We start from the raw sequence: 27,912 nt of genomic DNA on the forward strand, positions 1-27,912 counted from the left end.
CCAAGAATGGCACTTGTGCTCTCTCACGCGAGTGTGAGTATACTTATACATACACACAAAAACTACCCCCCCATAAACATCTCACCAACTCAGCACTATTGTCTCTTTCATTTGCAGTCAGTTTCCTATCAACCTGGAGAGACCGTGCCATTATTTTATCTATATCCATCTTAAAAGTATTACATTCAGAATTAATGATTCTAAGAATATGGAAAAATTTCAGAAGACTGAGGAGATGAGGGTGTTCTTCCTGTCTCAACACACACATCGTATACACTTCCTCACCTGCCTTAGCATATGCCCTAAATCCTTTCATTTCATAATTAATTTGTAAAGGTGTTGAGTATTAATAGTATAAGAATAAGAGACAGTACTTCATGGTACTAACTCTGTAAACCAGTATAATTGTGACCAGACCTTTTGCTGCATTTGATTGAGGATGCTTGAGCAGACTGGTACCTATCTAAAGAAGGACCCCCTACCTAGAAAGAAATTTGTGTTTCACAGATAGCAAAATAAAGACATACATTTCACCTCTGTCTCACCATGTAGACAAGTACAAGCTGTAAACTGGTTTTGCTTTGTTGTTACCTCATGATCCCTCACTGGAGCAGAAAGGGGTTCTACAAGGCTTAAGTTTGTCAGTATTTATTAGGGACTCATTTACATACTTAAGTTACATACATGAAGTGTCTGAAAACGTGTGCAGAACTTGGTATTTACAGTTAGAAATGTCATTATGTAGTTGGAATCATTTGGGGTTTGAGCTTTTGGCTCCTTTGGAATCTTCTCTGAAGTTAGTAGCAGCAGCAACTAAGGACCCTACCACTAAGATGTTGTGGGCTAGTTAGCGGAGAGAAACCTTTAGTTTAAACATTGAGGTTAGTTGTATATATGTCAGGTCACCTTTTCAACAGCTCTTGAATTGTTAAACTTGTTATTTTCCTTAGTAAATTTAAATGTGGGCATTTTTTTTCTTCTAGGTTTTGGACGGAAGGATGTAGTTGAGTATCTGCTTCAGAATGGTGCAAATGTGCAAGCGCGTGATGATGGGGGTCTTATTCCTCTTCATAATGCATGCTCTTTTGGTCACGCTGAAGTAGTCAATCTTCTTTTGCAACATGGTGCAGACCCAAATGCTCGTGATAATTGGAATTATACTCCTCTCCATGAAGCTGCAATTAAAGGAAAAATTGATGTTTGCATTGGTAAGCTTGTGTTTCTTTTTCTCAGGATTTTCTAGAAATAGTAACTATTCTGAATGTTGATTAAGTTGTTAGAATCATCTTTCTACCAGGCTGAAATTACATTTAAATTTGTTCATGATTTACTCTAACTTTTTTTTCCTCTAGCCCTCAGTCTAACCATTCTTTATTGAATATATGTTCTTTAAAATCTTAAAATTCTTTGGGAAATAGAAAAAAAATTTTCTAGAAGCTTGTGTTCTCTTAAAAGCTGAGATGCATAAAGAGTAAAATAAAGACAGCTGGGCATGAGGCACACGCCTTTAGTCTGAGCACTCAGGAAGAAGCAGAGGCATGTGGATCTGCCCGGGCTACACAGAGAAACCCTGTCTCCAAAAATCAAAGCAGAATAAAAGAACCAAATAAAGACATGTCAGAAATGAACATTTAGTGTTGGAGGTTAATGGCTAAGGCATTAGTTAGTATGTTGGTTGGTTGGTTGGTTTTTTTTTTTTTTTTTTGTGTGTGTGTGTGTGTGTGTGTGTGTGTGTTTTCACTTTGCTACCAAGTAGAATCATTTGGCAAGACTGAACTCCAATTGAGGATTGCCTCCATTAGATTGGCCTGTAGACATGTTCTTAATTGTTGATTGAGGTGAGCCTGGGCTTTGTAAGAAAAGTAGCTAAGCTAGACAATAAGCAAGAGTTCCTCTGTTATCTCTGCTTCAGTTCCTGCCTCAGCTTTTCTTGATGATAGAGTGTAACCTGTAAGCCAGATAATTCCTTTCCTCTCCAAGTTTCTTTTGATCACGGTTTTATCCCAGTAACAAAACCCTAACTAGAACATTTAGCCAGATTCAGGTCTCCAGGCTCAGCTTTCTGGCATCTTTTTACTGGAGAAAGGTTAGGAAAACTCAAAGGAACTTTATGAAGAGCTCCAGTTATGGTTTGAAGGTCTTGTTACTATTTAGGCACTGTACAGTAGGTTGCCCATTGACCTTGCCATTCTGCCTCTACCTCCCAAAGGAGCTGAAATTACAAGGCCTGAATGACCAGGTCCAACTGAGAGTAATATTGATAATGGATTAGGTCGGATAGGTAGGTCAGGAAGTCTGTTAAGAAGATAGAAAATAACCTGGTAAGACAACCCAGGAAAGAAGCATTTAGTGGAAAACTGACAGTCACTTAGAATACTTAGACCTAACGAACGAGTCAAACGTGATTTGCTCCACAAGTCAGTCACTAGAAGAGAATTATTATGTAAGAAAGTGGTTGGAGCATTCTTATTTACTTGGTGGTTACTTTTCCTGAGCCCCGCACAGTTGGGTTTTGAGGGCATACCTTAGCATTATTGTATTTTCATGATGCAAAACAGGAACACTTGAAGTCCATCCTAGCTGGAAAGCCATGTTTGAGCACTATGAACAACCTGGTGGATCTATATGGAACTTAAATTAGCATTCCTGTACCCAAGTCCCCATTCATTACATCAGAGTCACCGGCTTTGGTCTAAGGAGATGGCAGGCAGAGATGGCCAACTGGGTTACTTAATTTCCTCTCTGCCCAGTTCAGCTTTGTTTGGTGTCACTTTAGGCTGTTACTGTCCAATGCATAGTCTGTTCTTTCAACTACATCACTGGTACTTCAGTCTCAGACTTAGAAATATTTAGTTTTAATTTTGCAATATATAGTTTCCAAATACAGTTTATAGAGTCCAGTACAATAGCTGAGTACTTACAGTGTAGCTAGTTCAAATTGAGGCCTGCTATAAGAAGAAAATACACACCTTTTTCAAAGTCTTAGTATAAAAATATGTCAAATGTTTAGATTTTATGCTGATTATAATGAAGATACTGAAGATTTTGGATATATTGTGTTAAGTATGGTAAAACTAAATTTTTCAGTGTAGCTTCTAGAAAATTTAAAGTTATGTGTTGATATTTCTGTTGAACAGCAGAGTTATAGAGCAGCAAGAAGTAGAAACTAACCTTATTAAAGAGCAGGAGTGAGAGTGGAAGGGTGGGGTGGGTAACAGTTCAGTGGTAGAGTGTCCCAGGAGTCAGTCACCACTCTACACAAGTAAGTACATGGTCCTACATACTAACAGGAATGGAGGGATTCCTCATAGATTTGCCTGTTTTCCCCCCACTCCTTATTTATGGATGGAAGACATGGTTTATCTTTATATACAGGTAACAGTGGAGTGCACTAGCATGAGGCTCTTTTATGTGCCTTCATTGTAATGAGATGGTTTAGCTTAAAATTTGTTAACCTTAGAGTGTTTGTAGCCAGTCATGAAGTAGGAAGATGGTAACTCATAGTGTTAGGGAATCAATTGGAAGAATAACACAGCCATTCCATTTTCTTTCTTTGAAAAAACAAACACGGAAATAAGAAAAACTTGGGATTCTCTATGTAGCCTGGGCTGCTCTGGAACTCACTGTGTAGACCAGGCTGGCTTCCACCTCCTTCTGCCTCTTTAGTGTTGCTATTAAAGGTGTGTGCCACCATACCCAGCAAACTTTTTTTTCTTCTTCCTCTGTGTGTACTCACATAGGTTTGTATGTGAGTATTCACATAGGTTTTAAATCCCACAGCTCTCTGCCTGGTCTGCGCTCAGTGTTAGGGATTTCATGATAGAAGTGTCTTTCTAGAATAGACAGGGCTCCTTTACAATTAGAAAAACTTTCAAGACGGCGTTCCCTTTTTCCCCTGCATACTTCTTATCCTTCACCACCTATCACCAGCAATACAAATAGTCAAGAAAAGCCTTATACATGCTTTTACTGCATTAAATAATTGTTAATATGAAAATAAAAATTTAATTAAAAAAGCAAAGTAGGAAAAGCATTGGGAAGAACAAACAGAAAATGTATTCTTTGTCTTGATTAGGTTGCATTAAATGATTTTGATGCATTGAGTATTTTCTATTTTCTTAGATGTAATCCTTTACCATATTAAGATACAGAAAGTCTTTAAATAACTTTGAAAATTCTGTACTGGAACTTTTATTATTATTGTGTGTGCCTACATGATGTGGAGGGCATGTATGCTGGGACACGTATGGAGGTCAAACAACCCTGTGGACTTGGTTCCCTTCCACCTTTAGATGGATTCTAGGGATTGAACTTGGATTGTGAGGTTTGCATAACAAATGCCTTTACCCACTGAGACATCCTACTGGTTCTTGTACCAGAACTATTAAGAAGCTGATTTATCAACGTGGATTGCCATGATTGCCATTTTGAAAGGTAGTGCTGTTGTGTTTTGCAGTGCTTTTACAGCATGGAGCTGAGCCAACCATTCGAAATACAGATGGAAGGACGGCATTGGATTTAGCAGACCCATCTGCCAAAGCTGTTCTGACTGGTAAGCTCTGTGTGTTCTTTGGTTATTCCAGGAAGAAAACCTAGATGGGCTAGGTAAATGGACTGCCTCTTACAGTTAGTGACCTCAAGTAGAATTTGTAAACATTGTCAGTTCACTTACTATTTTGCTGTCTCTCAACAGTTGAATTTGAGTCTTGTCTAAAAAAGATAAAAATTTTTTTCTTCCTTTCAGATTTTTGTTTAAATTTGTCATTGTTTTGGCAGCAAGGTGTGATAATCATATGTTGCTTCAGGTATTCAGGATACTTACTAAAAATATCCCTAAGTTTTTCAGACAATTAATATATATTCTTCTATATACTGTTATATTTTTAGTGTCATGATTTTATTGGAATCCTTTCAAAAAGCACCAATTTTCTTCTGATCATTTCAAATCAAGATTTGAGATACATTTCAGTACCATGAGTTTGACTGTGATATCGATAATTTATTTCCTTGGAATCTGTTGACATGGGTACAGCCCTAGTTTAAGCTAGCAGGCTAGGTTTGAATTGCCCTACTTTGTGTGTTTTGCATTTACCCAACATGCTATCAGATTGTTTTTATAAATATTCATTTAATTTGTGTATATATGTGGGGGGCGGGAACATACATGTGCCTGTGTGTATGCAGTACCGGAGGAGATGAGAATGGGTATCGGAGCCTGGGACTATAGTTCTCTAACAGCTGTGAGCCTGAGAAATCAAACTTGAGTCCTCCACTAGAGCAGAAGGCATTCTTAACCACTGAGCCATCCCTCCAGTCATACTTCCTGGATTCTTATCTGTTGTATACCTGTTAGAATTACGTTTGATCTAAAAGGCCAAAACCTGAGGGGTTCTACTGTGAGTGTTTGTGCTTAGACTTTGTGCTGTTTCTTCTGGCACTGCTAAGAAAATTTAGACTAGGCCCTATTCTGAGATGTGAGTTGTCATTGTAACTATCAGTTCTGTGTTTGTTTCCTCCTTTACTAGTCTATGATCCTGTGTCTTCAGCAATCAGTATAAATTCTGTGTAGTCTTCAATCTGGATATTCTTTGAGCAAATCTTTACATTTATAGTTTTGTTTGTATTCGTTTGTAAATATAAAAACTATTCTCATTGAGTATTATATAATTAATCTTTTAATATTAAACAAAAATCCTAATATAAATCTAGATTTGTAAATGTTAGTGATTATGTTCAATTAGGGATGCTGTAGAAGCTTTTATCAGTTTTACAATGTTGCTGTGTGAGGTTTTTATGTGTATGTGGTGGTGGTTTGTTGGTTGGTTTGGACTGGGTTTTTCACTGGTGCTGGGAATTGAACTCAGACCCTTAAGTGTGCCAGGCAAGTGCTCTGGCATTCTGCTGTCGAGTTATATTTCCCCATTTGGGCTTTGAATAAAGTGGTGGGCTGCATTCCCTCCCCTGCTCCCTTACATTTATAAAGTGCTTATTTTAGGAGAAAAGCAAAGTCTACTGGTAGTTTAACTCAATGTCAGCTTTTTTAATACTTCCTTTTAGACCTTGCTTTATCTGTGCACATTGTTTTTATAGTTGTTGTGGTCATAAAACTTTCCTGAATTTTTTTTTTTTTTTTAATTTCTGATCTTCCTTTTCTCCTCCAATTCACAGGTGACTATAAGAAAGATGAACTCTTGGAAAGTGCCAGGTATGCACTATTGTTACATATATGCGCCATGAAAACTTCACATGAGGGGATGGAGAGATGGCTCAGTGATTAGGAGCACTGATGTTTTTGCAAAGGATCCAAGTTCAATTCCTAGCACCCACATCAGAGAGTTTAAACTATCCCTAACTTCAGCTCCAGCAACATCTGATGACTGATCTCCATGACACACACCGACTTAGAATAAAAAGAGATTTAAAAAGAAAGCTGATTTTACTATTGGAGGCCCACACTTGTAATCTCCACACATGGGAGGCAGAATCAGTCAGCCTGCTATGAGTTCAGGGTAGCTTGGGCCACGTAGAGAGTTTGAGAGTTCCAGGGCAGTATATGCTACAGAATGTAACAGCCCCTCATCTTTAAAAATTTTAATATATCGTGAGCATACTTTAAGAGAAGATTTTGTTTTACTGGTCACAATACAAAGTGTAAACTACTGATACATTTTTTTAAATGTGTTTCTAGGAGTGGCAATGAGGAAAAAATGATGGCGCTGCTTACACCATTGAATGTCAACTGCCATGCAAGTGATGGCAGAAAGGTATTACTTTTGTGATTGATTTTTTTGTCACCTGATAATGAGAATATATATTTAAGTTAAAACTTTTGAAGACAGTTCTGCTGTTTTCTTCTTAACGAGTAATTAAGAGTGGTAAACTTAATAAAACGTCATTGATAATATTTTTGTATGCAGTCATGAACTTTAAACTTTTGTGCTATGCTTTCTATATATTAATTTTATAAAACCAAATTGATTGTTTATTAGCAATGAAGTCATAGTTAGATTTTCTTGTTTTATATTTGGGTTTTACCTTATCAGACATTTTATACAGCCCTTATGTGAATTTCATCAGTGTATTTGGTTACTGTTTCAGTCAACTCCATTGCATTTGGCGGCAGGATACAACAGAGTGAAAATTGTACAGCTGTTACTGCAACATGGAGCTGATGTCCATGCTAAAGATAAAGGGTAAGCTTTGAACAAAAGTGAGGCCACCTTGCTAGGGTCCTTGCAGCACACTATCTTTATAAAGTATTTTTCTGTTGCTGATTAAACAAGTTGTTCTTGTTTATTGAGCTTTTGTAAGATGCAGATTGTGGCTGAGGGCCATAGGGAATTATAAAGCAGTTAGCCTATCACTCATACTGTACAATTCATAGCTCGTGAAGGATGCCTGATAAAGTTGAGTGATAAGTAGAGATTGATGTATGTATGGAGTTATTGGAAAATCCTTTTGAAGGATAGGCTTGACTCGTATCTTCAGGCAGTGTTGACTTGAAGAAAGCAGAGTTCAGGCCAGGTTGTGATATCCCATGTCTATAATCCTATAACTTTGAACTCAGGAGTTCAAGGCCATCTTCAACTATGTAGCAATTCTGGGCTATACTATATGGAACCTAGACTTAAAAATAAACAGAAAGCTGAGTTTAGGAAACATTGTTCTATAGCAGAATGGAGATGATACATTTAAGTGTAGTATCTAAGCCAACTTTATTGACATGGGCTTCAAGTCCTGGCTCCCTGAGAGGACAAGAGAGGAAGATAACAAGTTGAGGCCAGCCCAGGCAACTTAGTAAGTTATTCATATCCCTTTCTCCCTCTTGTGAAAGGAGGGGAAAGTAGCTCAGTGGTAGGACAGTTGCCTATCGTACACAAAGGCCTGAGTTCAGTCACCAGTAATACACACATACAAGCCAAATTAAATTGGATAAAGCAGATGATTCACATGGGACAAATATCAGAATTGGAGAAACAGTTAAAACAACAGCAAAACCACAACTTTTAGAAGTTTTGATGTATGAACATAAAGTCAACCTTATTCTGCAGTCTTAAGCATTTTATGATCTGAAATGAGAAATAGCTGTTTTATACTCAGAGGAGCTTAAGGAGAGGTGCATTCTGGGATAATACATGTTAGATGAATTGGGGCAGAATGAGACTATGGCAGGAAGATCTAAGAGTGAGCCCCATGAGATCTGTAACAGGCTTACAGGAGAAGTAAAGGAAGGGATAGGCGACACTACAGTGAAGAGGAGGAATAGTGAGAATCTGTGTGTGGATCACAAGAGAGGAGTAGAAAGAAAGCTTTTATGTCCTGAAACTAAGTCAGTTAGACCCACAGTACACAAATTGAAATATAGGAAGGGAAATGGTTTGGCAAAAAACCATTTGTGCTGACTTTGAGAGCTCTTGGTTTTATGAGAGTATGTGGAAATTCAAACAGAAGTATTTAGTGAGTAGCAGTGAAATTGGTCTCCAGTCAAGGAATGAGCTGTGTATTACCAGAGACTGCTCTGGCAGTTAATGCTGATCCCCAGGGACAGAAAGAGGCTTAAAGGTGGAAGCCAGAAAGGTTCTACTATTTAGGAGTTCCATTACATTACAAAAGAATTGGACCTCAGTTTTTACTGGGGACTATAGTATTTACCTTACACAATTTTAACAGATGTTTCAAGAGAGACCTAGCTTGTATTTAGAATACTAGGCAGGCCAATGGAAGGAAGGAAATTATACCTGGGAGCAGTACACAAGGAATTGAAGGCCAGAGAAGAGCTCAGATCCTTGTGTGTGTTGTGTTAACTTAGAACCAGCACACACTTTTGATCCCGTCACTGGGGAAGCGGAAGCAGATGGATGTCTTTGAGTTCAATACCACCCTGGTCTACATAGTTTCAGGCCAGCCAAGGCTGCCCACTGAGAAACCATCTAAGGAAAAAATAAAAGTTAGAACCATTTCTTCAGAGCAAGAAAGAAAATGCTATTAAATAGGAGTACCTATAAGGAATTTGCCTTTATAAAAGTCTGCCTAGAGCTTAGAGAATAAATTGGTTTAGAGGTACAGAGTTTAGAAATACGTAAGCACAAACAAGTAACCAGTAGTAGTAGTCGGGGGAAAAGGAGTATAAATTTGAAAGAAACTCGGGAATTACAATTTGTAGATTGCCTTAGATTTAGGGACTCTGTAATAACAAACTTTTTTTTGTCACTCTCATCGTAGTGATCTGGTACCATTACACAATGCCTGTTCTTATGGTCATTATGAAGTAACTGAACTTCTGGTCAAGGTTAGTTCTTTTATGCCTTACTATTTTCTGTAATTACCCAAAATTATCTGAAATGCATAGTGTGTCTATGGGTACTTGGTAGAGAGTGGGAATAATTATAATAATTACATGCAGATTATTAATAAGCTAGCATTTGACTTCATATTTTTGAAATAACATGCAATGTAAAGTAGTAGCACTAAAGAGAGCATACTAAAGGTGTTACCTAAGATTGGTGGTGCATGCTTTTAACCCCAGAACTCAGGAGGCAGAGGCAGGTGGATCTCTGAGCTTGGAGCCAAGCCTGATCTACAGAGTGAGTTCCAGGACAGCCAGGACTACACAGAGAAACTCTTGTCTCAATAAACCAAAAACTAAAAAAAAAAGGGGGGGGTGTTATCTATGGTGAGGGATCAAGGACTTATCAGATCCTAGACGAAGGTCCTGGGCAAGCACCAGCTTGACAACCTTTGCTAAAGTTTTTGGCTAAAAGACATTCATTGTGACCAAAATATTCAGTATACCTAGGAACAAAGGGTACCAAATCACATCCCTAAGTTAAATAATGAAGCATGACACCAGCAAACACAGAAATAGCAAGGAGGGCTTGCAAGATCTCTCAGTGGTCAAAGCCCCTTGCTTCCAAGCTTGATGACCTCAGTTCAGTCTCTAGGGTCTACATGGTAGGAGAAAACCAACTCCTAGTTGTCTTCTGACTTCTACATGTGTACTGTGACACATGCATGTGGTATGCACACAACAAATAATTGTTAAAAATTTTTAAAGAATAAGGTTGTCAACTGCCTTTAATCCCAGCACTCCTGAGGCAGAGAGGCAGGTGGATCTTTAAGTTTGAAACCAGCCTGGTTTGTATCTAAGCCAGCTAGGTATACATAAGTGGGATCTTGTATCAAAGTATCACAAATAAACGAATAATTTTTTTTTTATTTTGAAGAATAGCAAATCAGTTTCTCACCTTTCATCTTCATAGCCTTTAAGTGCAAGAAAGCAAGTAGTCTAATCTGAGAAAGGAGAAAATTCTGTCAGATTGATAATTAAACAGCTCTTTTGAGCATTGACTACTTTTTCTTTGCTTGGGAGAAAATGTCAGAAAGTCTAATGGACTGCCAGAATGTTCTGTCTTTAACTTTATTGTGATCCAGATTTTAATGCTGGCTTGATACAGAATTAGAGGAAATGAAGCCAATTGGTTCTCTGTTTTTAACTCTTTTGTTTGTTTTCTTTATTCGTGTAGAGGGAATGGTTAAGTGGATAATAATATAATGGATAGTGAAAGTATAAAGTCCTGTGTGAAGCTCAATGGCTTCAGAATGGTCACTTTACCTGTATAGTTCATCACAACTATACAGTATTAAGGCTTTGGGTCTACCTAAAATCATTGAGTAATGTTTTTATTTGTGATTTATTTACAGTGTAGTCGACCATAAAAACTTAGAATATATTAAAAAATTGGCAGGTTGACAAAAACCTCTTAAGAATAAATGTGAGCAAGCTTCATTTGAAGCCAGTATGATCAGATATAATAAGCAAAGAGACCTAAGTTCTTTTTACAAAAGTAGTGCAAAAGATATGATGTCTACTTTATGTTTTTAAAAATTCTAGAGTTTAGGGGCTGGAGAGATGGTTGGGGTTAAGAGTGTACACAGCCTTGCAGAAGACCACATTGGACGCCACCAACAGCCTTTTAACTCTAGCTCCAGGAGATCTGATTACCTCTTCTCGCCTTGAGGCACCTTGCACTCACACCCATACCCACACATAGGCATATGCAGATAAATGTAATTACAATAGATTTTTTTTAATTTAACACCCCCTCCAAAAAAAACCAGAGCTTTTAATTTGCCAAGTATAATGTGTGATGTTAACTGTTTAAAAGCTCTCTTAATTCTGTGCTAATGGAAGTATAGTATCAACGAGTCAAACCACGTTTAGGAATCTTGTTTCAGGCTCCTCCTCCCTGCTGTCTTACCCTTGTCAATCTCTCTCCTAGCTGGCTAAGTAAATTACAGTGTAATGAAAAGCTCCTAAGCAGTTTAAACTAGTGATACAGCATGAGTCTTGAGGACATTAATAAGCTATATGTGGACAGTGTACTCTGTAATTTTTATAAAATCCATGAACACATAAATGAGGCAGTAAAAGAATGGGACAAAAAATGCCAATGAAAGAAACATAGGAAACACTCTGTGGTAAGAGAGTCTTGTTTCTTGTGTGATAGAATGGGTTTATATCTGCCAGTATTCATTAAGCTACACTTAGTAAGAGTTGTGTTTCTCTGTATATAAATTACACCTCCAAAAGGGAAGAGAGATTTTGAAAACCTTGTTTCCAGTTTGCATGTTGAACTACACAACATTAAATAAGTTTAAATTCTTTTAAGAACTGAACACTAACTATATACCTTCTCTTCCCCAGCATGGCGCTTGCGTAAATGCAATGGACTTGTGGCAATTTACTCCTCTTCATGAGGCAGCTTCTAAGAATAGAGTTGAAGTGTGTTCTCTTCTCCTAAGTTATGGGGCAGACCCAACACTGCTAAATTGTCACAATAAAAGTGCTATAGACTTGGCTCCCACACCACAATTGAAGGAAAGACTATCGTGTAAGTATAAAAGTGATGTTCCAGATGAGTGTATTGTTGAAATCCTTTAATCCCAGCACTTAGGAGGCAGATGCAGATGAAGCTCTTGACTTCAAGGGCAACCTGGGCTATATAGTAAGATCTTGTCTCAAAAATAAACCAGATTAATGTTCAAGATGACTTCAATGAACTGATGTTTTTTTTTTTATTTTTGCCTTTCTGATTTTACTTTTGGGAATGTTTAAATAGTAAAATATTTTCTTTATGGATGAGAATCTTTTTAGCATAGTTAATAATTTAGATACTGTGTGAAAATATATTTGGGCTGGTTTTTCAGTTTAAGAACTATAGATAATAGTCCTTAGTTTGTACTCATTTTTGGAACTTCCTAGTTAATGTTAAATGAATTTGTTTGTTATCTTGTAAATATGGTCTCTGACTTGTGGCATATAATACTGTTTACTACTTTGACAAAATTCTATGGTTTTCTGTGTAGCTAAAGTAAATATAGTAAGAAATAAGCACTTGATTCAGATACAGTATTATTACATGTGAATGAACCAAACTTACACTATTCTAGAACAGTAAATGGTAATGAGTAATTTCACAAGTCTGATAAGTAAAAGAGAAACATTGAGGAAATGCTTTCTTTAATTTTGTTCATCCCAAGAATCCCTTGACAAGCCAGTGTGTTTGATCTGCAGTTATCTGATAAGTATGAACAGGACTGTCTTCTGCTGCTGTATACTAGCATGGGATTATGGTCACCCTTTGCACAGTCTCAGAACACTCTGGGACTAGATTGTAATAGTGTAGCTGTCTCTAATCCAGGTAGAAAATATGGACAGTGAATCTGCTATGGCCAAAATTTATGCTTATACTTGAGAATGAATTAAACCATAACTAAAGGGAGCTAGATGCCATTGTGTCTGTTATTAATTATTATTATCAGCAACAATATTTTGAGACTCTAGAGCCTTAATCTGACTATTTGGAGATTATTTTGAAAATAATTACAAGAAAAATAATAGTGTTGTGCAGGCAAGCCTCATTACTATGACAGTTTTCATGTAGATGTAAATGCTTCTTTGTTCAGATGAATTTAAAGGCCACTCACTGCTGCAAGCTGCGCGGGAAGCTGATGTCACTAGAATCAAAAAGCATCTTTCTCTGGAAATGGTGAATTTCAAACATCCTCAAACACATGAAACAGCACTGGTAACGTTTCAAACTTAAGCTTTTAAAATACAATAATCAAAAACTAATCATAATGTCTGGTTTTAGTGATGGCATTGTTTCTAAAGCACTTGTTTGTTTGTTGATATTTTCTGTTTTGAATCTCTGAGTCTAGTATCTTGCGATATCAGCCAGATTGGCCTCAGGTGTGTGCTCAAATGTTGAAATAGGCATTTGCTACCATGCTGAATTAAAGTCAGTTACCCATCTATATATATATATAAAATTTTAATACTGTAGAAAAATAGACAACCTCACCTCCCAAAACATAATACTAGTAGAACCCATCTGGAGAACAATTTTTCCTTTGTTCTTGCATGCTTTATGTAACTTTTTATTATGGGTGTAACGTACAATTAATCATTTGTGGTTTTCCATAAGCTTGAAGAAAATATCTTAAGAGTTACTTCCATTAACAAACTGAACATGATAGTGTACACCTATAATCCCAGGATCAGGAGGCTAAGGTAGGAGGGCCACATGTTTGAGGCTAGCCTGAACCACACCAGCAGGACTATCTCAAAAAAATCAAGTGGAGGCAGGGCATGGGGAGGAGATTTCTGTGAAACTGGACTAAAGCAGTTGTGAGCAGTGAAGTCCAAAGCCAGTAGAGGTCAGTGGTGACATGCGGAAGCATGGCCAGCACTCCCTTAAAAGTAGAAATTCCTAAAGGAAATAGTAAATTCTTAATAAACCTCGGATGTTCCTTACATAGAAGGAAGTAAGCAAAGTAGGTTGTCGGATAGATATCTTTTTTCTTCCTTATGCCTTAATATAAACAGAAATTTGCCACTTTGTTTAAATACAACTTAAAAGAAAATAAAGCTCTAGACTAATAAAAATTGTTTTGGGGCACGATGGCATACGCCTTTAATCCCAGCATTCAGGAGGCAGAGGCAGGGAGATCTCTGTGAGTTTGAGGCCAGCCTGGTCTACAGAGTGAGTCCAGGACAGCCAGGGCTACACAGAGAAACCCTTTCTCAAAAAGCCAAAAAAACAAACAAACCAAAAACTGTTAAGTCAAAAATTAAAACCGTAGTGACATTAAAACTGATAGGGGGAAGCTTGGAAAGACAAACATCTTAGAAAATTCTATCGTGTGAAAATCATTTAATACATTTGTACTCACTTATCTGAGGATGGTCTCTTGCAACTCCCCACTCACTGCACAAAAATCACAGGTAGTACTGCACCCTACTTATGGTTTCTTCTACCCCATACCTGTGATAGTTTAATTTATACTTTACTCACAGGGAGATTAACCACCTTACCGCTAACGCCTGGTAAACCGCAGCACGCACTGTCTCTTCTACTCTTAGTCAAAACTTTCCAGCTAACTAAAAAGCGCTTTGTAGCTTCTTGGCGTCTCATTGTTGCCACCACACTACCCCGCACTTTAGAGCCATTGAGTAGAATAGCCATTTCTTGTACACTTAAGTTGACCCGGTAACACAGCTGGAAAGTTACTGAGGCGTCGGCAGCATATGCAGCCTGCATGCTCTGACAGAGATGCAGCTCCCATCTCACTGCAGCAGCACAGGGTTTCTTTACCCTTCTCAGAGCCATGTATAATATCAGATCATAGTTGGTCTCAGGTAATGAAAGCAAGACAGCACAGATGAAAAAATGTGCTATATACTGTTCTTCTCCAAGTACCCTGCTCTAAGCGTGATGTCTTTAACCTTAAAACTTGCTAGGACATAAGCATTCACGGGTGGTTATTGTGCAGGGTAGTTTCTTGGTTTCCAGAGATTGCAGGCCCTTCCCTAGGATGTAGAGAAGAGTGAGGCTCTAATTCATGATGGATGTAATAAAAATTTCTTGGAAATTAACTATGGTTATTTGTACTCAGAATAAATGTTCTAGGGTTATTTATTTCCCTTAGAATGTCAAAAGAATTATGTGTACCAGTTAGACTTGATTTTATTGAGGGTAAAGGAATGATTTTGGTGACCACAGCAATATCAAAAAAATGAATCAGGAACACAATTGTGAGGAACTGACAAAATTTATGACTAGTAACAGGAGAACAGATTTCATGATAACTGTATATTTTGATATGTAGAGCATCTTTGCTTTAAAGTTTTAACCAGAATTTTTAGCTCACAATTTTCAGATTTTGGTTTTAACAAATACACACATTGATTTGGTCAATTATCAGTAAGATATTGAATATCTGTTATACTCGAGTATTATCCTGGATGTTGAGATTGTAAAGGTTTGTGTTGTATTTGAGATTGTAAAGATAATGTATTTATAAAAGGCGAATCCCTACTTCCTGTCTCTTTCCCTCTTTGATACTCAGAACAGCTGTAGCCACAAACAATACAGGTTGTGCAAAACAGATAATTGAAGGTCCTTCTGCTATAGCAACTAGTTGAGGAAGATCCTCAACTTAGCAGCCATCCCATCGGTGCTGTTAAACCAGCAGAATTAAGAACAGAACAGATGGGTACGCTTTCTTCATGTAACAGTGCAAACTCAGGGCTGAGGGTAAATAACCCAGTTGTAGAGCGCTTGTCTACCATCTGTGAAGTGATAGATTTGATCTTTAGCACAGGGAAAAGAGACGCCAGCATTTGAATTTTTTTTTTAACCTTCTAAATGTAACATTTTTCATCCTATCAGTAGTGGCTTTTTCAAAAATACAGGACAAAGTTTAACCATGATGTTTAGTAACTTATTATTAATTTGTGGGATTTGCCTGCCATGTCAGAATTTTCTCTCCAATAGAAGATCTTTCAAGAGCAAATTCAGGTAAAATAAAACAAAGAAGTTATATTGCGTTTATTATCCTTGATTGGAAACACAAGTGTTCTTAAGTAAAAATGGTTCTGTATGGTCCTTGATTAATGCTGCAATTTAAATTATTTAGCATTGTGCTGCTGCATCTCCATATCCCAAAAGAAAGCAAATATGTGAACTGCTGCTAAGAAAGGGAGCGAACACCAACGAAAAGACTAAAGAGTGAGTATGCTTCTAATTAGTAGATGTTAATGACATTTTTTTTTGTATGGAAAATATACTTATTGTGGGGCTGGCTTTTTCTCTTTAAGATTCCTGACTCCTCTGCACGTGGCTTCTGAGAAAGCTCACAATGATGTTGTTGAAGTCGTGGTGAAGCATGAAGCAAAGGTATACACCGTTTCTGGTAATCTTTGGTAACCCAGTGAGTCACTTTTTGTATAATGGATGTCTAGCTCATTAAACTATTCACTCTATCAAAAAGGTTTGTTTCTGTTCAAAACAGTCCCAGGCTGTTTGAAAGTACTTACCACACTGTTTTGAGGGCCTGAGTTCAGATCGCCAGAACCCAAGAAGCAGGGGTAGTAGTGCTCCTGTGGCAGAGATGAAAAAAGCTAAATGCTTGCAGGCCAGCCAGCCTGAAGCTGTCTCAAACAAGGTAGAGGGTGAGGAGCCACAGCCAGGCTGTACTCTTGATCTTCACACGCACGCACACACACACTTCCCAAATCTAGTTTTTTGTTTTTGTTAGGAAATTTATGCATTTATTCATGCATACATTTCTGTTATGTTCTTCCTTCTCCATTTCACTTCTAATCCACTGACCAAAGTTATCTTTGACTTTTCTTAACAGTACACACTCAGGCACCTTTTACCTCAGCAGGAGACCAATATAACTCTAATTTTCTTTTCTGACCCACATCTGAAATTCCTTGGTTAATATAACTCCTCTTACTTAGCAGTATAGAGTTTGTACTTAGACCATTTCTCTAACACAAAGAACTTGATTAGAAGCAAAGAAATAATTGGACTAAAGGCAACATATATATCCTTGTGGATAAACTGACATTGTTCAGTTGCCATTTGAATGCAGAGCATTTTACCCCTTGAACTTCCATCAAAGCTGTAAATCATTTTCTTACTGAGTAATTAGTACTGAAGCCCAGGAAAAGGCTTAGTGTGTGAAGCGTGTGCCATTGGAGCCTAACCACCTGAATTGGATCTCGAATCCATGTGGAAAGCCAGGTGTGGTGGTACACACCTGTTCTCTCTGTTCCTTCTGATACATGGGAAACACAGGAAAATTGGCCGGTTCACCCGCCAGCTAACAGTATCAGAAACTGAAGTCGTGCCTCAGTACAGTGGAAGGTGAGAGGGAACTGAGACCCAAAATATGTCCTCTGTCTCACACATGCTCCCACCCACCCACCCGTACACTCACACACAGATACCAAATTTAAAATCTTTTCATTTAAAAAATACTGAATAGAAGGTGTACATAGCAGAAATGATAGTTAATGGTTTCCAAGTTTTTTAAAAGATTTATATGAACATATAAGTACTCTATTTGCATGTATGCCTGCATGACAGAAGAGGGCATCAGTTCCTATTATAGGTGGTTGTGAGCCACCATGTGGTTGCTGGGAATTGAACTCAGGACCTCTGGAAGAGTAGCCAGTGCTCTTAACTGCTGAATGATCTCTAGCCTTTAGTTTCCAGTTTTTAATCCAAAGATCTTTGCCTTCCTCAAAGAAAAATTTTACTGAAAATTCAATATATGTACAGAAATGGAGCTGCTGTGAGTGAAAGGAAAAGAAAGAACAGAGGCCCTGAGTGGCCCTGAGACCTTATCCTCACTGGGTTCTGAAGGTCAGTTTTCTTACTTGTCTTTCTTTGGATTTCTACACTCAAGGGATCACTTAAAATTTTCAGTTTCTTTTTCTGTTGCCTTTAATGTCCTAATCTTTGACTTTGGGAAGTTCTTGATAATGTAAACTGTGATTTTTCCTACTGTAAATTACTGAATAAAATAAAGTTCATTTCTGCTTGACTGCTTGGCATCCTCATTTGTCTCTGCTCTGTGCCTTCCTGTTGATTGCTTTTTTTTTTTCCTACATATGGCACATTACTTTTGAAGAGTATACAGACACACATTGAATTTGAGCTGTGAAACTTAGTGAGATAGTTGTGATTAGAGACCACTCATTGACTTTTATCCAGAATTGGGGGTTTCAAAAAACCCCTATCATAGTCTGAAGACTGAGATAGGCCTAGGCAAACCAGCAAAGTTGTTCACCCTAATATATGTTACTCACTCAATGCTTTCACTGGATGTTTTTCAAAAAAATATGTTTGGGTATGTGAGTAAAAATTGTCCTAAACAAGTTTTTTTTGGGGGGTTACTTTTATTTTTTATGTGCATTGGTAGGGGGGTGTTAGATTTGCTAAAACTGGAGTTACAGACAATTGTAAGCTGCCATGTGGGTGCTGGGAATCGAACCTGTGTCCTCTGGAAAAGCAGCCAGTGCTCTTAACCACTGAGCCGTCTCTTCAGCCATCCCCCCTCCCTTTTTTTAAAGCCCTCAGCATTTTAAATAGGTTTTCAGTTCTGTAATCATGGACACTCATTCTAGTTCTGTGCTCATTGAGATCTTGCTATATCCATCTTTAAATATTCTGATTTTGACTATTAATTGGCCAGTGTCTCAAAAGACATTGGTGTACCTAGGCTTGGTTATTTATTGAAGAATTACTTTCATAGTAAGGCAGAATGGAAATGAGATGGTCTCAGAGGTGATCTTAGTTTCTTGTGAAGAGTTTTAAAGACAGAACCAAATTGAAAAAATTTTACAAAAAAGTTAAGTACCCACTACGTGGATGTGATCACTAGCTATGCTATGTTACATATCCATCAACATGTCTACATTAGCAGATTACTGTGTACACACTAAATACTCTGTGTACATACATCAGCTAGACCTGGATGTTTCTATACAGTTTTTCTTTAGGTACAAAAATTTATATGGGGTGAAATGTGCAAATCTTCATTGTATATTTGCTGAATTCTAACATACTTATCTGTGCAGCCAGACATATTAAGGAACTTGGGCTAAGACAGACATGGGTGGTGGATAGCTGAACGGTAGGTAGACTGTCTCAATGTAGAAGGTCCTGAATTCAATCCGTAACAGTGCGTCATCTCAGGCCATCTCTATACCTAACAATAACAGCCATTTTGAGGTTTATCTGTCATAAACTTGAGTCTTTAGGGTAAGGTTTTTCCATTTAATATAATGTTTTGGAGAGTGATCAACATGTCAATAGTGCCATTGTATTGCTGGTGAGTGTTCCGTTGTCGACATACAGTATGCTGGTCACATTATATTCTACATGGTACATGGTGTAGAAGATCAATTAAATAGGAATGGGTATTTAACCCGAACTCACCTCTAGTCTTGTTTGTCCTTGACTGTTGTGTATCTTGGAGTCAATCATAAGAATTCAGTACCCATAAAATTTCATAGATGCAAGCTTTTTTGGTCAATGTCTAGGTCTAATAGGATGAACTTAAAATAAATGCTGTAATGCTAAATATAGCTTAAATGTTTAACTTACTATACTTAGCAGCCCACATCTAAAGTTGGATTTTCATTCTGACTTTTATCAGTCTTCATGGACTGGTGAATTTGTACTCTAGTTCTGAAGAAAAAATGCCTGCTTTGGCACTGGACGGTTGATTTCTTTAAAAAATAATAATAGAGGCTTTCAGTAGTGAGAAGTACATAACTGGATGATTTTAGGTGATGAACCAATGCTAATTCAGTGTTCTGTGCGTTGTTAAGGTTAATGCTTTGGACAGTCTTGGACAGACGTCACTACACAGAGCTGCACACTGTGGTCATCTACAGACCTGCCGCCTGCTGCTGAGCTATGGGTGCGATCCGAACATCATATCCCTCCAGGGTTTCACCGCTTTGCAGATGGGGAATGAAAATGTACAGCAGCTGCTTCAAGGTATTCGGTGCTTCTGTGGCATTCTGTTTTAAAGATTAACCTTTAGGATTTTTCACATAATCAGGTGTGGTATGTAGGAGTTGGTAATAAATAGAAGATTTTTGAGAAATGCTGACTTACTTAACTTATTCTTAGCTCATTATATTTGATACTTAAATGCCATTAAATTATAATTATAACTTGTTCAGTAGCATATTCTGTCTGGTTTCTCTGAGGAAATTCGGGGCACTCAAGTTTTAAAGTTTATGAAGCTGATTTGCCAGGCATGGTGGTCACATCTTTAATTCCAGTCCTTGGGTCACAGAGACTGGCACATCTCTTGAAGTCCAAGACAGATAGGGATACATAGACCCTGTCTTTGTTCTTCCTTTTCCTTTTTTAAGTTTTAAGAAGCTGGACATTGAGACACTGTCAATGCCAACATTGGAGAAGCTGAGCACAAGGGTCATAAGTTCAGTGCTCCCTTGACTATATAATGAGATACCCCAAACCAAAGGTGGGGATGCTTTAAAAGCTCTTATTAATCAAGTAAAATATAGTAATTGCTGTTTTTTAGAGCAAGGAAAACATTAAAAGATAGGGGTTTAGCAATCCTGGTGATACTTCCCTAAACACGGGCTGCTTCATTCTTTGTAGAGCTTGGGTGTGAGCTTCTTCTGGTACCAAGCTACAGTGTCAGTCTGTCCATCTTGTCCCTGGCTTTGTTACTCTGTTGCAGGAGATTTGCCCCGGTATTTTTCCACATCAGTTTTAGTTTGGCTCTTTTTTGATATGCTACTCTTCATGTCTATCCTAAGATAAATATATATCTTTTCTTTTAGTTATTTCAGGGTTTAATTTTTAAAACTTAAATCTTGATTTGGAACTTCCTTTGTTGTACATACTTTTCAGAAATTTTAATTGAGTTGTGAGACACAATTTTAAACTGAAAATGACTAGCTACTTTCTAATCCAACTTCACTCTTTAAAACTGAAAAAACTTGAGTCTTAGGATATTAAAGTGATTTGTGCTAGTTCAGATAACAAGGGCAGAACCATGTTTAGATTTCTGTCAGCGCTCACCTATGGCTTGGTTATAAAGCAGGCAGGCTTTCACTTTGGTTATGTTTCTTTACACTGCTTAAATGGCATTTTATTGTTAGCACACGTATATATTTTGCTCAGTATATAATCTCAAAAGTTTTAGTAGCCTTAGTATTTTTCCCTTTGATGATACTGTATAAACTAGCAAATTCAGAAACTGCGTTTTTAAGAGGTGACCATTGAAGCAGTGGCACATACCTGTACTCCCAGCACTTTGGGAGGCAGATCTACAAGATGAGTCCAGGACAGCCAAGGCTGCACAGAGAAATCCTGTCTTCGAAAACAACAAAAACTTTATAAAGTTTGATCTTATTTTCTACATGGAAATTAACCATTCTTCTGCCCCTCTCAGAGGGCATCTCACTAGGTCACTCAGAAGCAGACAGACAGTTGCTGGAGGCTGCAAAGGCTGGTGATGTAGAAACTGTAAAGGTAAGATACAATAAGTTTTGTTAATCTTTGGTTTATATTTTGGCATTGTTTAATAAATCAGTACTGTTATGGCAAAGAGCCTTATTAAAAGGATAAAAATACCAATTCCTCTGCAGTAAGAAACACTGAGAAATGTTCTTCATGTAGTATCAAATGCAATTGTCTTAAAGAACTCACTTGTCCCTATAATAGAAGAATGAGGGGCTAAAGAAATGGTTCAGAGGGCTGGAGAGATGGCTCATAGGTTAAGAGCACTGACTGCTCCTCCAAAGGTCCTGAGTTCAATTTACAGCAACCACATGGTGGCTCCCAACCATCTATAGTGAGCTCTGGTGCCCTCTTCTGACATGTAGACAGAGCACTGTATATATAATAAATAAATAAAACTTAAAGAAATGGTTCAGAAATTAAAAGCACTTACAGCTCTTGCAGAGGCCCTATGTCAAGTTCCCAGCATGTTGGCTTACAACTACCCATAACTCTGGTTCCAGGGATACAACGCCCTCCCTCTTCTGACATCCATGGGCACCAGGCATGTATGTGGAGCACAGACATACATGCAGGCAAAATATTCATGCACATAAAATAATCTTTTTTTTTCAATTAAATTTTTAAGGAGAAATGTGTATTCCGCATAATAGTGCACACCTATTATCCAAACATTAGGGAGGTAGAGACAGGAGGTTTAAGGGTTAAAAGACAGCCTGAGCTACTTAGGAAGACTGTCTAAAAGCAATACCAATTAAAAGAGGAAGTTTTGTGTGATGTTTTGCAGTCTTGTTACTGTTTATATTTGATACACAAAAGGAACCCAGTGTCCCTTCTGAGTACAGGTTTCTTCTGGTCATTCCTTTACCCCCTTCTGCCTGCGAAGCCACTGTCTGTGCTGTGTGCGCACAGTGTCGCCACTGCTTGGACCCATTCAGTCGTGCTCAGGTGGCTGACAGTCTCTTCTCCCACAGAGCACCGATTTCCTACCTGCCCCATCCCAGCAGCAGTCTCCCTGAGTCACCTTCCTTCAAATTCTGTTTTCACTGGTGCTATACACACTTTGATGTCTTAGCTGTCTTTACTGTGGGTTCCTATTATATACAGAAATGTCTGTCTAGATAAATAACCCAAAAGCCTGATGTTTTTAAAAGACCAGGACTTAAAATTCAAGTAATATAAACCAGAATTTAATTCATTTGTTTTGTGTTTGGGGTTTTTGTGGTTTTGTTTTGTTTTATTTTTTAGAGTCCGGGTTTCTCTGTATAGCCTTGGCTTTCCTGAACTTGCTTTGTAGACCTGGCTGGCCTCAAACTCACAGAGATCCATCTGCCTCTTTATCTCTGAGTGTTGGGATTACAGGTGTGTGCCATTGCACCCGCCTTGTAAATGATCCTTTAATGCTGCAGTAATGTTATTTCAGTTTTCAAAACTAACCAGGGAGAAAAGCCTTCCCCCCGCTCCTCAAAGACTTTTCAACTAAGAAGTTTCACATTCCCTAATTTGTGGTAGAAGCAGCTGTTTGAAATAATGCTGTTGAATGTCTGTGTAGTAGATTTTCTATAAATTTATATAGATTTTCTTAAAAAATATATACGAGCTAGACATGGTGGTACATTCCTTTAATCCCAGCACCCAGGATGCAGAGAAAGCTAAATCCAGCCTGGTTCATATAGTGAGTTCAAGGACTGTCAGGGTTACGCAGTCAGACTCTGTCTCAAAAATAGTAAAAGAAGACTTACAAAGGTTGGTCTCGTTCTAGAGCTCTTGAGAGTTTCTACATTGACCTTTTAAATGGGCTCAGTGTTGGGAGGATCATGGCATGCTTTCTCTCCTTCCAGCTTTCCAGGGGGTCTAGTGATCACACTCTGTTTCCAGACTTACACCTGTGCCGGCAGAGGCATCTTGCCAGCCCTGAATTTATTTACTTTTTGGAATTTCTTTTAAGAGTGCACATGATCCTCTTTCTGTGCTATGCCAGTGCAAATAATATAAACATCAGATGTAACAAGGGTTTCTGATTTGTTTTTCATGAGTCAAGTGATTTGTGTTTTATTAACTTTAAGACTTGTTTGTTCTTTTGTTTTTTGTTTGTTGTTATTTTTTGTTTTGTTTTGTTTTTGAGACAGGGTGTCTCTGGGTAGCCTTGGCTGTCCTAGACTCACTTTTGTAAACCAGGCTGGCCTCAAACTCAGAGCAATCCGCCTGCCTCTGCCTCCCTGACTGCTGGGATTACAGGCGTGAGCCACAGAGCTCAGCTTTAAAGACATTCATTTTAAACTAGATGATTTTATGTGTGTGTGAGTAAGGAGAGTGATGAGTTTTATATGTTCATTTACTTTCAGAACAAAGTGTTTAATAAACATAAGACTAAACATTACCAGAAATGGTGTCATACTCTTGCGATCCTAGCACTTGGGGGGCTGAGGGAGAGATCATTAGTTTGAGACCAGCTTGTGTTACCACCTTTTTTTGTTGTTGTTGGTAGTTTTGGTTTTAGTTTAGGATTTGTTGTTGTTGTTGTATTTTTTAAAGTATAAACTTGGTTTTCAGAGGAATAGAAGGAGTCTAGAGGATGACATGAATTTAAAATACTAATTGGATTTAGAAAACAAAATTATGCTGTTGGATTAAATAAGACATCCATTTCTCTCTGTGATAAGCATTAGACTAGCTTCCTTGCCCTCTGACTCTAAAATCGCTTGGAAATTTATCTCCATGAGCTTTCTATCTTTGCACATGTGACTCGGTATGAATTCTTAGGACAGAGCGTTCTCTATACTGCCCAGTGAATATTTGCATTTTTACTTGTATTTGTTTACTATTGGTCTAACAGGTCATACCATTTTCTGGATACCTGTAATACCTCATAAAACAACTGGAAGGATTTATTTGGGCTTAAAGTCCAGTGTGGCAATAGTAGCTTGAGGTAGCTTCTTCCATTGCATCTGCAATCAAAAAGCAGAGATCAATGAATGAGGATTTTAGCTCATCCCCCCCCACCCTTTTATTCAGCCCAGGATGCCAGCCCATGGAATTGTATCATCCGCAGATAACATGGGTCTTAACTTAGTTAACATAATCTAATGGTTCCTGGAAGGCATGCCCAGAGGCTAACCTAATTCATAAAATCCTTTGGAGTCATGCCAGAGGTTTGTCTCCTAGGTGATTCTAAGGCATGCAACCTGACTGTATTAACTGTCATAATACCTAATATCAGAATGAACAAAAACATTAAAAAGATATTAAAATGATCTTTGGTGACTACCACATGTGCCAACAGCTGGTTGGTTCACATTCATTCCTAGATTGTTTTTCAGACCCCACTGAAACATGGCTCTGCAACTGGAACCTCATCCATCAATTCTAACAACTGTGTTTCATGAGCTTTACCAGTTCAGTGGCTTCCTTTGAGATAAACCCACTGATGAGGCGTACTAAACTTATTTCTGATGATGGTGGTGGTGATTAATGCTGATATTTTTTTGACTCTTTTATTCCCCCATATTCTCTGCATAATCCTCAAGAATATTTGGGGTGTAGCTTTTGAGCTAGACTTACTCATCTGAACCAAAGAGCACAGGAAAATAGTTCTAGTGATCATATTTTTAGTTCTTCAAGGATCATGTATCACCAGCAACATTTGCTTAGTTCATTATATATAGAGCAGTTTAAGTTATTGTCTTAAATGTGATTCCTTGGCCACTGGATAGCCTAGAAACTTGGTAAGAGTGCAAATTTACAAATCCAGACACTGACTTACAAAATTTGAAAATAAGACCAGTATATATCAATATTAAGAATCACTGGTGTGCAGCATTACTTCTCAAACTTGGAATATGCTTGTAAATAGAGGCCTTATTAAAATGTAGACTCACTGTGTGTTATTTGTTGTTCATTGGAAAGTCTTACCATGGAGTCCAGGCAGGCTCTGAACTCATAACCCTTCTGCTTTCATCTTCCAATGCTGCCATAACTGCCATATACTATCATGCTGGCTTAAAATGCAGATTCTGATTGTAGGTACCAGATTTGGGACTCTGCATTTTTCTCTAAGTGCTGCTGTGATCTAGTATGCGTTTACTACTAAGAGTTATAGAAGTTAGGTTACAATATGTAAATAGTAATTTTTATTGTATTTCTTGTGCAGCCTTTGCCTGCATATATATCTGTGTGCCGTGTATGTTCACATATATGGTGCCTGTGGAGGCCAGAAGTGAGGGTCAGATCCCCTGGGACTAGATTTACAGATGGTTGTGAGCCACCATGTGGGGCCTGGGCATTGGGCCTGGCTCTGGAAGGCAGCCAGTGCTCTTAACCATGGAGCAATCGCTCCAACCTGTAAACAGTAAATTTTACTACCTTTCAGAAAAGTAAAATATGTAATCATAGATGAGAGGACCAGAAGAGTTGGTAAATGAAAAGCTGAAATAAGAAGTGTCTGAGCTGGGTGTGGTGGCACACGCCTTTAATCCCAGCACTCAGGAGGCAGAGGCAGGTGGATCTTTGTGAGTTCACGGCCAGACTGGTCTACAAAGTGAGTCCAGGACAGCTAAGGCTATACAGAGAAACCGTGTCTTGGGGGAAAAATAGTCTCTGAAATATTTATTTAATGAAATAAGAAAATAAGGCAAACATTTGAAATATCTGTTGTGTTAAAACAAGGCAAGAAAATATGTAGCATCATGTGTGTGCTGTGTTCAATCTACAGAAACTCTGTACTGTTCAGAGTGTCAACTGTAGAGACATTGAAGGACGCCAGTCAACTCCCCTCCATTTTGCAGCTGGGTACAACAGAGTGTCTGTGGTGGAGTATCTGCTGCAGCACGGAGCTGATGTGCACGCTAAAGATAAAGGGTAAGATAACTGCCATGTCTCTACCGTATCTTTACACGACCTTTTTGGAAACTACAAGACTTACACGCTAAGTTGTAAAAATACTTCTATTTATATATTTATTTATTTACATAGTTCGATTGTTTACATTGGTTCATTGATAGCTTATTAACCTTAGTTAATAGTTTATGCTGAGCATGGTGGTGTGCACCTGGACACCAAGCCTTAGGAGCTTTGAGACTAATATGGGCTATAGTATTCAACCATTTCTTTTTTCTTTCTTTTTTTAATGTACATTGATGTTTTGTCTGCATGTGTAAGGGGATCAGGTCCCCTGGAACAGGAGTTATAGGAGTTACAGACAGATGTGAGCTGCTCTGTGGGTGCTGGGAATTGAACCCAGGTCCTTTGGAAAAGCAGACAGTGCTCTTAACCACCGAGCTAACTCTCCAGCTCATGACCATTTCTTTTACAAAGAAAGAAAAAAAAAAAAAAACTAGCAGCCAGACACAGTGGTACATGCCTGTAATCCTAGCACTCAGGGAGGCAAAGGTAGTTGGATCCCTATGAGTTCAAGGCCAGCCTAGTCAGCCTGGTCTACAAAGCTAGTCCAGGACAGCTAAGGCTGCACAAAGAAACCATGTATCAAAAAATGAAAAATTTTAAAAATAAATGTAAATGGCTCCATTTACACTTAATGCTTTGTCATTCGATTGCCAAGGAAATTTTATTTTTGTGATTTTGATACTGATTAATAAGGTTTTCGGTGTTCATTGAGGATATGCTAAAAATATTTTTATCTTGAAATTATTTTTGTTAAAAATACATGATACTAGATGTTTGTTAAGTCTATATGTAAATGTTTATCATATTCTCGTAAATATTCTTAAATTCTTCCCCTCAGAAGGTCTTCCTGATTTCCCTAGATTTGAGTTCTACAGAGTATGACCAGTATACTCCTGTAGGCAGTTGAAGAAATGTCTATGGTTGGTTATAAATAATTGCTGAGATTATGCCCCTTGTTTAACTTTTCAGAGGCCTTGTTCCTTTGCACAATGCATGTTCTTATGGACACTATGAAGTTGCAGAGCTTCTTGTCAAGCATGGAGCAGTGGTTAATGTAGCTGACTTGTGGAAGTTCACACCTTTACATGAAGCTGCAGCAAAAGGAAAATATGAAATTTGCAAACTTCTGCTCCAGGTATGCTTAAGTACTTGATATAGCGGGGATCACTAAGTACTCAGATTGTCCTTCCCATAATGCTGATTCAGAATTTACACCAGTGAAAGCACAGACGCACAGTTATCTAGTACTAAAACTAGATTTCAAAGGAAAATGATATGAACATTTGTGTCTACATGTATATATACCAGCATAGGGATTTTATTTCTATAGCCACTCATCACGTGATGGTTCTGGTTGCCATCCGACTTTCCTGTTTGGTAATCTAACCTCAAATTACTCCTGTGGTTTATAAGCCCCGTTTGTTTAATAGTCTATAAATTGATGGTGCTGTTCTAGCATAGATACAGATACTTTACTGTAAAATATTACAGCCTAGATTCATACATACAGTGTTTATATAAAGGAAAAGTGTAGCTAGGTATGGTAGTGCATGCCTTAAACCCCAGCACTGGGAGGCACAGGCAGGTGGATCTTTATAAGCTCAAGTCCAGCCTGGTCAACAGAGTTGTTTCCAGGTGGCTA

At 38.0% G+C, this 27,912-nt stretch overlaps 1 protein-coding gene across 3 annotated transcripts in view; it reads left to right on the plus strand.

Moving 5' to 3' along the window:
• Tnks2 (tankyrase 2) overlaps positions 1–27,912 on the plus strand; it is a 61,014-nt gene that overhangs the window by 9,435 nt on the left and 23,667 nt on the right. For 2 of the 3 annotated variants that reach the window (XM_021631274.2, XM_021631276.2), the window contains exons 2-15: positions 984–1,208; positions 4,457–4,552; positions 6,169–6,205; positions 6,689–6,764; positions 7,099–7,193; positions 9,223–9,289; positions 11,705–11,891; positions 12,967–13,088; positions 15,982–16,073; positions 16,163–16,241; positions 19,694–19,865; positions 21,301–21,380; positions 26,080–26,225; positions 27,240–27,405. In XM_021631274.2, coding sequence (XP_021486949.1) covers positions 984–1,208; positions 4,457–4,552; positions 6,169–6,205; positions 6,689–6,764; positions 7,099–7,193; positions 9,223–9,289; positions 11,705–11,891; positions 12,967–13,088; positions 15,982–16,073; positions 16,163–16,241; positions 19,694–19,865; positions 21,301–21,380; positions 26,080–26,225; positions 27,240–27,405 — 1,640 coding nt within the window. The remainder of the gene's footprint in view (positions 1–983; positions 1,209–4,456; positions 4,553–6,168; positions 6,206–6,688; positions 6,765–7,098; positions 7,194–9,222; positions 9,290–11,704; positions 11,892–12,966; positions 13,089–15,981; positions 16,074–16,162; positions 16,242–19,693; positions 19,866–21,300; positions 21,381–26,079; positions 26,226–27,239; positions 27,406–27,912) is intronic. The other variant, XM_021631275.2, reaches the window with a different exon arrangement.

The sequence above is a fragment of the Meriones unguiculatus genome, chromosome 1 (assembly GCF_030254825.1).
Source record: "Meriones unguiculatus strain TT.TT164.6M chromosome 1, Bangor_MerUng_6.1, whole genome shotgun sequence".
Classification (NCBI taxonomy): Eukaryota; Metazoa; Chordata; class Mammalia; order Rodentia; family Muridae; genus Meriones; species Meriones unguiculatus.